Here is a 13,402-nt window from a genome sequence, read left to right as displayed (position 1 = left end):
AAAAAATGCATTTTTTAGTATTATTACTCTAAGGCTAAAGGCAGAAAGAGCTCTACAAAAATATTATATTCTAGCTAGCAATACCAAAATTACTTTATGTGTACTCTAGGATTGAGTAAATATGTAGATATATTATGGATAATGAGACTCAAGTTTCTCATTGACAGAGAGGGGAGTTTAGAAATAAGGAAAGGGGTAAGGCTTGAATCAACTCTGTGGCATTGGATTGAAATTAGAAGTATAAAATATGAACTTATGATCTTTAATATGTATACAGATGAATACAGAAACAGATGTAGATATGTGTATACTCACATATATGTATTTTCTAGTTGTGTCTCCTTAAGAGGATCTGGAAGCTATAGCACCATACTATCAATGAGCACACCCAGCCCCCAAGTCTTGGCTTCTAAATACCACTGTTCAATAAAATGAGCCAAGGCTCTTTGAAATCAATGACTGAATCTAGGGCTGAGTAGAAAAGTACAAGAAGATTCTCAAACTTTGTGTGGTTGCAAGAAAGTAAAGTACTCCAGAAATGATGGGTATAAATCAAAAGAAAAAAACTTGAAGGGAACTCCCAATGGCCAAATATGAAACAATTTGAGCAAAAAATACATAATGAAAGTAATGGATTACAACCATAGAACAAAATGAGAATCCTTGAGCTCATACTGCTATCAACAAATAAGTGAATAAATAAATACACGGTGGTGGGGGGAAACAAATGATACGAAAAAAACACTTTTGGCAAACACTGCAGCAGTAATTATCTCAGGCAATAATCATCAATTCATGCAAAAATTAGAGATCAAAGTATGATGAGAATCAGAATAGTTACACAATCTCAAGATATCTCCCCAGAAAATAGTTACTAAATTTCAAAGGGGAAAATGACAATTTTACAAAGAAATGTGATGATACCACCTCAATCAAGTGATCAGAGTCAACATTACCAGTAATGGAACAAATCAACACCACATACCTCCTGATATAAGGCATTGGGAAGAACATAACATTGTTTCTGTGGTATTCTTACCGAAAATGCAAAACTTGACAAAGTCAAACAGAAGGAACATTTTACAAAATAATTTGGCCAGTACTTTTTTTAAATGTCAAGATCACAAAAGACAACAACAACAACAACAACGACAAACAAATGAGACCTAGGAACTGTTCCAGACAAAGGAGACTAAAGAGACATGACAGTTGGGTACAACATGTGACCTGGATTAGATGTGGACTATGGACCAGAAAAAGGACATTAGTGGGATAACTGACAATATCTGAATTAGGTGTAAATCAGATAACAGTAACAGTATTGTACTGTATCAATGGTAGTTTTCATTATCTGAAATATTAATACTTGGTGAATCTGAGTAAAAAGTATACAGAATTCTTTGTACAATTTATGCAACTTTTTGGTAAATCTGAAATTACTTCAGCTCTCTTTTCTACCCTCTTTTATATTCAGTGCTATTACCAAGTTCAGGGCCAACTTCAGGCAACAAGACCACCACCTTTGTCCTCTGGTAACTCTTTAGCCAGAGCCCTTCAAGTCTGTCATTTATACAGAGGTCAGAGGGATCTTCCCCAAACACAAATCTAATTGTGTGGCTTCCCTGGCAACACCCTTCCATGTTGCCTTAGCACCATCGAAGTAAACCCTGAGCACAACACTTGAGGTGCCCATAATGTGGCTTCCTTCTTCCCACTTTCATCTCTTGGTGGCTCCTGTCTTCATACCATTCACTAGCTGTGCTGACCGTGGTTCAGGTATCACCTCCTCAGGGCAGTCTTTCCTCACTGCCTCCAGGCAGAACAGCTACATGCCCTCGCTGACCCCCGTGCACTGTGCAGACTTCTCTCATAGCACCTAAACACTTTACGGTGTTTAATTCTCTGTTCATAGGTCTACATTGTCTGCCAGTGTGGAGGCCCTATGCCAATGAGGTCCACTTACCTGGACTGGAATTAGAGCTTTACATGGATTATCCCATTTAATCCTTATGACAATTGTATATTATTTCCATTTTACAGACAAGGAAACTGAGGTTGTGAGAGATTTACTAACTTTTCCAAGCTCACAGAGCTACGGAGTGGTGAAATTCGGATTTGAATCCAGTCGACGTGGCTGAAGAGCCCAACCACTTTACTACCAATTGCCTTGCCTATTTCTCTATCCCTAGAGTACAGGGTAGTACATGGCACATAATGTATGCTTGATGGATATTTCACATATTGCTTTGTTCAAACAATAGTTATTAGGCATAGCATTTTTCCATATTTTAATTAATCAGCAGTTAACATATACCCTATGATGTACTGAGACAGTGACAAAGGCTAAAAGATCGAGCAAGGCTTTCTGTGCTCTTTTAAGCTCCTGATATCTCATGTCTAATCTAATTCAATCCACATAAAGTCACAGTGGGAAGAGAAAAAGCCATACTTTATGTACCCTAGTGCTACTCAAATATATTTCCCTGGCACATGGGAAGAAGTACAGCATAGGGCCAAGAACACAGGCTTTAGGGTCAGACAGAACTGGGTTTGAGTACCATGTGTCACCTTAAATTGGTCACATGACCTCACAGAGAAGATGGTAACTACTTCGCAAGAGAGTTGTAAAGATTAACATGCATCTAGGACACATTCCAAGGTCCCCTCTTCTCCCCCCAACGATGCCAGTGGTGAGAGAGAAAATCTTTAGGGAAAGTACCCGCTATTCATAGAGACTCCCAGCATCTCTAATTATTTGCAGGAGTAATTAATATGGATGCTCTCTCAATTTTAATCGTCTTGGGGATAAAAGGCACATGGAATTCTTTTCCAGCATTCCAGATCTCTTGCTCATATCTGGACAAACATACTTCTGACTTGTTTGCTTCCACATGAGAAGCAACTGGCTGGTCAGAAATCACTGTCAGGAAAGTACGGCAAACTAATATAAAACAGTATCAATCTAAAAGCACCAGGCCACTCTGTAAGAAAATCTTCCCATTATTCCAAGCAAATCATTTTGCTTGCATATCAAGAGGAAGCAGAACAGTCTAATCCTTCATCATTAATGGCAGAAACATCAGACTGAAAGTCAGGAGTCCTGGCCCTGCCATTTTAAGGGTGACCTTGGACAAGTTTTTAAGATTTAATATTCATTTATTCAACAAATATTTACTAAGTGTCTCTGAGAACCTTGTTTTCATGGAATTTATATCCTAACATTAGAAGAAAGACATCATATAATAAATAGACAAGCACAGGGATTGGTAGGAAGAAGTTAGCAGATAGTGCTAAGTAATTTGTAGAGAATTAAGACAGCAGTAAAATAGATTGTGACTGAGTGGTTAATTTGGGCTGTGTAGTTGTTTTAGAAAAGGTGACATTTAAGCTAAAATTTGAGGAAGTAATTTCTCCTTTCTGGACATCTATATCCTTTCCTGTAAAACATGACTACTGAAGTGGGATGCGTTTGAAAGTCTCTTCTAGTTCTAGGAATTTGTGCTTTTGCAACTATTGGGGATATAGTATATGTATATACTATACAGGTACACATATTTTTAACATCAAACATTATCCTATATTTGGTTAAGCACATCGTGTCATTAGCTTTGAAGACATTTAAGGTAACAGAAATTATTTGTAAGGAACCAAATGTACCTTTGCATACTGAACTTTTGTCACTGTTTTCTGAGCTCCGCCTGACAGAGAAGTACATATTTTGTTAATGTTTTGGCAAATATACCCAACTGGTTTCTGAAGAGAAGGGTTAACATGTCCTTTCACATTCCAAAGTAGGCAAAATCCATGAATTTGTAATGAGATTAGAAGTTGTCTTAAACTAATTCTTTTAGTGATCACTCACAACCACAAATTCAGACATACTAAAATTTTAAAAGGTGAAACTCTAAGCCACATGTTCTCTTTTACATAAAAAGGGGGGAAAAAGTTTGAGATGATGAGGCACGGGATTTTTTTAAGGAAACATCAGTATTTTTACTATATTTTTCATGCACCAGTTAACTAGAAAATTACAAAAGCTGAAAAAGTCAGATAAATTGTACCAAGGGGATTAACACGGTACAGTCATCCTCTCCCCCTCCCCTTCATGCCTGCCTCGTCCTCCCTCCCACCTCAAGCTGGGGCACATTTCTGTGGTGGAAACAAAAGCCTCTCAAACTGCTGAAAAGGGAGAGCTTCTGCATTTTTAATTCTATTAACCAATCATTAGAAAACTAGAAATTGCTGTCTCTCTGAGAACCAGTGAGGTAGCAGGCACCACAGACTGTGTTTAATTTTGCAGGAGCTGGCTGGTTTTCCAGCAACACACTGATTTGTGGGGCCACTACTTTGGGCACCTCGAGGATAATTAAATATTAAGTCCCTCTTTGATGTACGCAAAGTCTGCCTAAGAGGATTACCAGCCACAGTGAAAGTAGCAGTCCCACATTTTGTGGTAATTGAACATTGCAATATCATTATCTATTCTTATCCTTGCTCTGTAAGAACCCGTCTCTATCCTTCATGTTATCTAAAGTGCCTCTGCGAATGAAGATGGGGATACAGGAAGAAGTGAAGAAAATGAGAACCCATCCAGTCAACACTTCAGGATCTCCTGGGTGTCTGGGATGTGGAGGTGAAGAAGACAGTTTAATGTGTGTGGAGGAAATGACAGATGAGGTGAGCACACTATCCCCGAGCTCCTCCAGTTCAAGGTTCCATTTTACGCACGAAATAGCCAAGAACACAGTTTAAGAATCTTCCCCAGGATTATAAAACTCATGGTAGAGGGAAGGTGGAGACACGCACACGTATTTTTCTACTAGTGCCCTGAACTTTCTACAGCTCCAGTGAAAGGTAGCACAGTTCTTGGAAAACAACAATTTAAGAGATAATTTAAACTATAGACATAGTTTTGTAAAATTCCAGAAGTTAGTGTTTCCATTCTAAGCCCATAATTTTTCTGCATTCATTCTCTAAGAAGTTATTTACAATTATTATATAAGACATAATTCCTCCATAAAATTCACTTGTCTTTCAATATAGATTTGAATCAGCAATGCCAGGCAGACATGGAATACTTAATTTCTAAAGGAGGAGGGAGAGACACTGATTTATTTCTTGGAGGAGACTGTCAATTAATAAGTATCATTAAACAAGTATGATAGCTTTCTTATTTCTACTACCAAATACTATATTTAAAAACCTAGGTCATTAGTAGCCAAGAACAGGGAAATCCCTCTCATATAAGGGGAAAGTGGAGGAGAGAGAAAATATGAAGGGTGGGGAGGACGTGACAAGACTTTCACTAGTCATTCAGGGACTTCCAGGAGAGCGATTTCCTAGAGGACTGGAAAAAGTTTGCAGCACCACATCGGAAATGTTGGTGAAATGTGGCCTTACATACAGACTTGGCAAGTGAGAGAAAATAGTTTGCACTCATAGCTATAAAGTTAATTTAGGAAAGTGTATAAAAAAGGAATCTTAATAATAGAGGCTAAGCTGCCTTCAGTCTTGTTTTTAGAAAAAGTTAAGCTATAAAGGAACTATAATTTCAGAAATATTTAGAAATCATTAAAATCTTATTGTATAAAAGTTATAACTTGTTCTTTGAGTAGCTGGAACATGGAGAAAAGCTTAAAAGCAGAAACGCAGTGATCCTTATATTATTCATAAGGGGCTTGGGCCCAAATATCAAAGTATGTGTTCTAGTGTTTCCCCATGACAGTTGAGATGGACGTTTTCCCTTTTTCCTGGCTTCCATGCTGTTTTGTAATATTTTCAGTACATAGATCTGCCATAACATAAAGTGAGGCTCCAACCAGGGAAACCAGCCTCATCATCCTGGCAGGCTCCTGCAATCAAGGAAGGCGAAGAAACCGAGCAAGGCTGAGAACCTGAAAAGTGAAGGTTGTGCCGGGAAAGAACGTGACTGCAGCCGTGTTCATTTGCTTCAGGACCAGTCAGAACCTAAGTTCCACATGGCAAAAATAACGTGATCTAATTTAGGGTCCACCTCAGAGATGCTACATAAACCTTCGTGTTTGCTGAAAACAGCACACCTCTAACTTCTACGTCACACACCTGGAAGGTATTTTACAGCCCATCACCTCTGTGTTCCTAGACTGCTCGTTAAAGAGGCAGCAAGTGGTCTTCCGAAGTAATTGAAAGCAAAGTGTTGAGACTGAAATATGCTGGGTGGTAAGGTCATAGTGCTTCAGAGAGAGTATTATTCACACATTAGTGATTTTTTATTGCAATCTATTTCAGTGATTTGGCAAAACTAGAGAATCTTTGATAGATCCATCTTTTTTGGATCTCAATTTCTCTAATTTTGAAGAGTAAGCAATAGTATTTACCCACTTGTTTCACAGATGGAAATAAGAATATGGAAGATAATAATTATGAAGATGGTCTGAGATGAGCCCCAAGATATTCTTAATATTTGATTCATTTTTTTAAAAAAAAGAAATTCATTGTTCTTTAAATGTAGTAGTAAGGATATAAATTAGAAACAAAGTTTTAAAATTAGAAGGTAGATTGAGTTGGAGTCAGACTCCCAGGAAACTCTTTTGCAGCTGAGATTATCTGGGAAGTCCTGGTTTCCAACCTGCATTGACATGATGGCCTACTCTGCACGCTCAAGCACTTGACTGAGGTTCCTGACTCCTGGACTCTATGTCCTTAGGATGAGTCAATTTAGAATTTAAGCCAAACTTCAACAGCTACCACATTTCTTTGATTTAGGAATTAGCATTCCCATTTACTCAATCAACAAGTATTGAAGCTCTGAGTATGTGCATAGGATACTTAGAGGGATTCAAAAGATGGTAAGTGCATCCTCCAGGGCTTCAGAGTTTTCATGGAGGTGAGGCAGCAAAACTTTTAATAATAATAATAAATAATTTTAAAGCTCAAATATGTGGAATTCAAGGTTCAATTAAGCCTGCAATGGTCAGGGAAGGTTTCAGAGAGAAGATGGACTAAGTGAGCCTTGAGGGATGGTATGGAGAAATCTAAGATCTAGTGTCTTTGCCACATTATGTCCATCTAAGTACAGAGGAGAAAGGGTGGGGTGGCGTTTTAGTACCTGGGAAGAGCATGGAAGAAATGAATTAGCTAAACTGCACACTGCATTTCAGTTCAGATATGCATTTTTCCTGGGAAAGGGTGAGCCACCCCAATTAACTGATACTGTGAACCGTCCTATCTCCCATGAGGAGAAGAATGACATACAGATGTTTGGTGAGTGAGACATCATCTATCGTGCATGTGCATGTTCAAACATTTGGAAAAACAAACTTTTCTGCACATATTCGATCATGAAATAGCTGGATTGATAAACATATTGGAAAATTTGCATTACAAAGCTCATCATTCAGTTGAAAGTAGTTTAAAGTAATCAAGAACTGACCCTCTAACTATTAATAGGAAAAATATTCAGTCAGACGCCTCCTTACCTGTCTCTGGGGCCAAGTGGCCTTGAGAATGGCTTCGGTTCTAAAGAACACGAGGAGCTTGCTGTCCTCCTCGGTCAGGTGAAACGACTGCTCCAAAACCTGCAGCACATGGATGCGGGGCCGCACCGGCCACCTGTCGTCAGCACAGAAAGGCCTCAGCCACTCCAGCAGGTCCTCGGACGAAACCAGCTCCTCTCTGCAGGGCAAAATCAAAGAGTGGATATAAACTCCTAAGTCTGTTTTTTCTCCCTTCCAGTGATAAAATGTGGTCATCGACCTAAATACTTGTTTTTTGGATGACTTTTTTCTTCTTCAGAGGAAAAAATTTCATTTTTAAATGGCTTGCAGAAAACCATATTAGGTATTTAAAAACCATGTAAAACGAATGTAATTTTTAAACAGCATCAAATTAAAATGAGTAATGTATATAAAGCAGAGAAAATAATCATTAACCAATAAGTCCTGAGCTAGTTTATTTCTTACACAAAATACAGTAAGTAGTAAGGCTTATTTCTATTAATGATGCTAATAGTACCAGGAACCATTCTAATAATTTTATATATACTATTACTATTGACAATAATTATACAAAGTTGTATCACAAATTACATATTATAGATGAGGAAATAGACTTCAGGGAGGTCATATATTATGCCCACATACATTTGGAACAGATAATGCAGTATGACCTTAAAGCCCATGTTCTTTCTATCACTCTTCCTTGGTAATTAGAATTTTAAAATGTGGTTAGAGTATCAAATTTTATAGTACCCTAAAAATAAAATATGAACACTTGGTTATTATAGGACTGTGAAGTCTAAAAAGTATTTACAAAAGGGGACAGTTTGTACAACTCTCTATCCAGTATTAGAATCTCTCCTGTTGTAATCCCAAATAGACCATCTCAGGAAAAGAACTTATTTGGTGAGGATGTCAATGAATTACTATTAATGATTGTTAAGTGGTTATCCATACAGAAGACTCACTCCCATGGAGCCCTGGAGATCCAGGCAAAAGCACTGAATTATGCGGGCAGGTTTTGTTGTAACGGGATCCCTATAAGGTTTTCAGCTATAAATCAGAGTCCCAGACTAACCTACCCTAAACCAAATTCCATGCCCTAACAAGATTAGAAGACATTTTTTAGAAAACTTCTGAGAAGAATAAAATTCTACAGTGCCACTATAGTTTGTGGTTCATGATACTTGGCAAGTGCTACTTTATGGCAATGTAAATTAAAAAAATAGGATTCATTATTTGTATTTAAGAATAAAACAAATTACAAAATGTTGTGGATAATTGGCTGAAGCATTCCCTGAATTTATCGTTTGTTAGTTTTACCTATAAACGTCCTTAATACTTACCAGAAATGGGAAAAATTAGTGTGCAAAAAAGTAGAATGCCACAAATATTTCCTGGATACTTACTTTTTGCAAGACAAACACAGTGTAGTGTAATGGGAAGACCATTTTTTTACCATTTTTTAAAAAACTCTGATGGGCCTAACTGAATCCTGGCCCCATCCTTTCTTAAAAACTCTAGACAAAAATCATGAATGTTATCATTTCCATTTTATAGTTAAATAGACAAAAGTCCCAAGAGTATGTCTCCTGGAGTCTGTGAAACCAACATAATGTACACAAATCACCTAGCATAGTATGTGGCACAAAGGAAGTACTTAATAAATAATAAGCATCCTTTTCATAATCATCATAATAATCAGCATCATCAAAGCACTATAGTTTGTGGTTGATGATACAGAGATAAAAATTATATGGTCTCTGTCATCCAAGAACTAATAATACAATGGAATAGAAAGGCTTTAAAGTGACTATTACCCAAATTACTAATATAACATAAATTTGAATAATTGTTTTAGAGGAAGAGTGAATAGAATCAGGGAAGGCTTCACAGAGGACATGGCATTTGAACAGGGTCATAAAGCAGCAGTCCCCAACCTTTTTTGGGACCAGGGACCGGTTTCATGGAAGACAATTTTTCCACGGGGGTGGGGAGTTGGGGGGGAGGCGGAGCTCAGGCGGAGATGTGCAGCCCTGCTCGGGACCACAGTCATAAAGCATAAGTAGGATATACATAAATGGAGAAAAGGCAGAATATAATGCAGACAGAACGGCAAGAAAACAAAAGTAAAGGATTTCAAAGGACACAGAATGTTTAGGGAGAGGTTAAAGGACTGACTGACATGTGGGTGGTAAATTAGAAGAGAGCGAGCTAAGGAAGGATGGGTTTTCTCACCTAGGTAACCAAGAGACTGAATACAAGGCTCTAAAGAGGAGGTGCGGGCTCTGAAGTTGTCAGGATCAGCTTCAGTTCCCAGATTTATCACTTCCTGACAGTGTTACTTTGACCAAGAAGTCACTTAACAGTTCAGTGCCTCAGTTTTCTTATTTGTAAATTGGAGGTGGATAACAATACCTTCCTCATGATGTTGTTAAGAATTAACAGAAACATAAAATAATAGATACAAAGCATGTGATACAATGCCTGGCACATAACTAAGTACTTCAATTAAGGCAACCACTACTATCGAGGACATCTGGTCTTATTTTGTACGGAATAGGAATGATGGAGGGTTTCTGAGCAGTGAAACATCAAAATCATGTTTGTGATAAGAGAAATGTGCAGGCTGAGGCAGACTCAGGCCCTTTTGGTGGAGGCGTGAAGCTGTCTAATTAGGTCTAATTCAGGAGGAAGGCGTTTAAAGCCCGTTTTGGGCCATGACTCCTAGCCAGTTTTACAGAACAGGAAGCTGATTTTTTGACCCTTTTACCCAAGTGCCAACAGGGGGATGAGTAGGATGAGCTAGAATGAGAGGAAGCTGGAGTTACGAAGACCAGATGGAAGTTATAACAATAACGAAAACCTTGAATATGGTGAACAAGAATGAAAACAACATTAATAATAATGATAACTTCTGAAGGCTTACTGTGTGCCATGAATTATATATATCACTTTATCATAACTATCTTTTTGATGTATACAGTTATCATATTCAATTTGTAGATGAGGAAACATCCTTAGAGAGGCTTAATGATTTGTCCAAGGTCACACAGTAAGTAGTGGCACCAACATTTGAACTTGGATTATCTAACTGCCTTGTCAATTACTGCACAATACTATTGAACCAAATTGGGGCATATTCCAGAACACTGTGGCAGTAGATTAAAATTATTCAGACACTGATGAGATATAGCAGGATTATTACTATAATATTTTCCAAGTTATTAAATTGAGTTAGACTCCTTTTACATTAGAACTTATTGTGTAGTTAATAACATTTGACATTTTGGAGGAACACACTCTAATTTTTGGTTGATAGTTCAAATACATAATACAATTATGAGAACTCATTCCTAAAATAGAAGCCCAGGGTGCTAGAAGGACCATGTCTTAGATCAGCTTCGCTGTATATCCATACAAGTATTGGTGCCCACAAGACTACACAGAAATGAAAGGCAGCTCTTTATAAAAAGCTGTCAAGGACACTGACTGGACACTATCTCCTGAAGATTTTAGCTACAAAATAGTTTACATTTTGATTTCAATTTGAGTTTTAAAAAGTTGTAGGGGTTCAGCAAATACACACACCCATACACACAAACACAGAGAAACAGAGAGCAAAAATTGTAATAAAATGTTAACAACTGGCAAATCAAGGGGACGAGTATATAGGTATTTATTTTTTTTGTCTTTGCAACTTTTTTGTGGGTTTAAAATTTGTCAAGACAGCTAGGCAACAAATCACAATTATGACTTTTATAATGTAAAGAACCAGAATGGGAAGAAGGAAAGTGATTGCATTTCTAGTCTTTTATGAAGGCAAGGAAAGGATTTAATGAGCTTAAGAATAAGAAGAGGATATTATTTAAAAACATATTTACTTCATTATAAAAGTTATACAAATGATTTTAAAAAGTTACAAAATAGATAAAAGGGAGAAATCTCTCATAGTTTTACTATAGACACATAAGCAACTGCTTCTACTTTTTTCCTTATAATGAAGATTGGGGAGGGCAATATTATCCTACATAGGGTAATTTAATAAACTATTTTTAAAAATTAACTAATAAAGTTTAATAAACTATTTTTAAAAATTAACTAATAAAGGAAACACACATTCACACCATCGGTTTTGGTCCAAAAGATAAGAAGTCATCTGGAATACATAAGTGGCTCTATTAACAGAAAAGAACAGCAGCAGCAACAATGACAACAAAAATATGTTCATTAAATGATTAATTTAAGAATGTGATATTATGGGCTGGGATGAAGTGTTCATCTGCATTTCCCTCCTACGTAATGTAGCATGAAAGGACAACCACAGAAGTACAAAGGAATGGAAGGGAAATGTCAATCAAACAAAGGCAATTATTGAGTCCAAGCAAAAAGACAGATATTAAGAATATAAATAAACTAATCCTCAGATTCTGCATGGCACACACATATAAAGATAAAATTAAATTTAAATAGTTAAGGCATATTAAAAGAGATAGTAAATATGAAAGCATTTTATAAATCATGATGCACTAATCAAAATAAAATCATTGTTCTTACTTGAGGAGGCAAGAGGGAAAGATAGCATTGAAACAAGAAAAACATACACCTGTGAGGAACACAGGGCACTTCATCTGATCCTCTACACCGAAGGTAAACTGGCAACCAAATGCCGGGGTTGGCTGGCACAGTCGATGCTGATGTCTCAAATTAAGAAATTTTATACACACACAGAACCAGGATTTTCAAGTTCCTGTTTAAAAATCAGACGACACAGTCATAGTGGCAACAACAGGCGGGGGCCAAGGCAGCAGCTGCCTCCTGCGGACAAGGCCCGCGTGAGCTTTCTAGTTCCCCTCAGGCTCCACCACTGCCTGTCTCCTCTGACGCCCAGTCACCTTGCTCATTCCATTACCTGCCTGGCCTCTCAGAAGGAAAAGAGTTTGCAGTGTGATCTGCATGATGCTAGAGAAGGAAGAGAAGGAAAGGAGTGAAGGGGGAAGAGGGGAAGGAGGTAAGGCAGGTGGGAAGGCAGGCAGGCAGGCAGGCAGGAGCAAGCAAATACAATTGAGCCGACAGCGAGGGACATGATCCTCATAGCCTATGTAGGTCCCTTGCCTCAATTAATGAACTGATGCAGATACTACGCACACCTTCCCTACTACACATGGAGCTGGGTGGGGTAGACGTTTCCCAGGAGAATGTCCTCTATTTATCAGCTCCCGTGAAACAATGAGGGGCAGCCAGTAAGGAATAAGAGAAAACTGCAAATACATGAACGCGTACTGTGTTGATGGTATTGCAGTAATATAAAAAGTGTGACTTTTAAAACAAATAATCATAGTCAAGTTATATTAAAAGAAAAATTTCTAGAAAGGCAATAATTTTGATATGCACACAATTCCAATCTCAAATCTCGTCTTTTGATAAATACTAATAATCTCTTTGTGGTGCCCTCAAATATCTGCCAATCCAGAACATCTTCTTGGGCTTCACTTATCAATGAAAGCATGAACACACCTCGCTGTAACAAGGCAGAGATGGCTGCTGGATAGTCATCAGTATGTCCTGAAGTGATCCACAAAATACTGTAGAGGGAGAGTGGAACCACCCTCCCAGTTTGTGATCACAGCTTTCAGGAAGGCTTAACTTACAGAACCTAATGCTAATGCGGGTACTTAGAGAGCATCTGACAATTTACCTTACCTTATAAAGCAGGAAGAGCAGGAAGAAATTAGATTCGATTTGCTCTAGTAGGCTTTTCTTGGTCTTTCCTGTGCTTTAAAAATAATGTGAAATCCCTAGGTAATACCAAAGAGTTCAGTGAAGTCTAAATTATCTGATACTGTTCAAAATATATATGAAACTTAAAAACAGCTAAACCTGATACTGTTGTTAAGTAGCAATTTGAACAAACAAAAAAATCCCCC

General features: G+C 37.7%; 1 protein-coding gene across 1 annotated transcript in view; it reads right to left on the bottom strand.

Annotated features, from left to right (window-relative positions):
- Positions 1 to 13,402, bottom strand: part of NBAS (neuroblastoma amplified sequence) — a 487,556-nt gene that overhangs the window by 49,222 nt on the left and 424,932 nt on the right. Inside the window, exon 44 of the mRNA XM_012653069.1 lies at positions 7,458 to 7,653. Within this exon, the coding sequence (XP_012508523.1) occupies positions 7,458 to 7,653 (196 nt within the window). The remainder of the gene's footprint in view (positions 1 to 7,457; positions 7,654 to 13,402) is intronic.

The sequence above is a fragment of the Propithecus coquereli genome, unplaced genomic scaffold (genome assembly GCF_000956105.1).
Source record: "Propithecus coquereli isolate 6110/MARCELLA unplaced genomic scaffold, Pcoq_1.0 Scaffold41, whole genome shotgun sequence".
In the NCBI taxonomy this organism is placed as follows: domain Eukaryota; kingdom Metazoa; phylum Chordata; class Mammalia; order Primates; family Indriidae; genus Propithecus; species Propithecus coquereli.
Note: the sequence above shows the minus strand (reverse complement) of the source record. Positions and strands in the feature narration are given on the sequence as shown.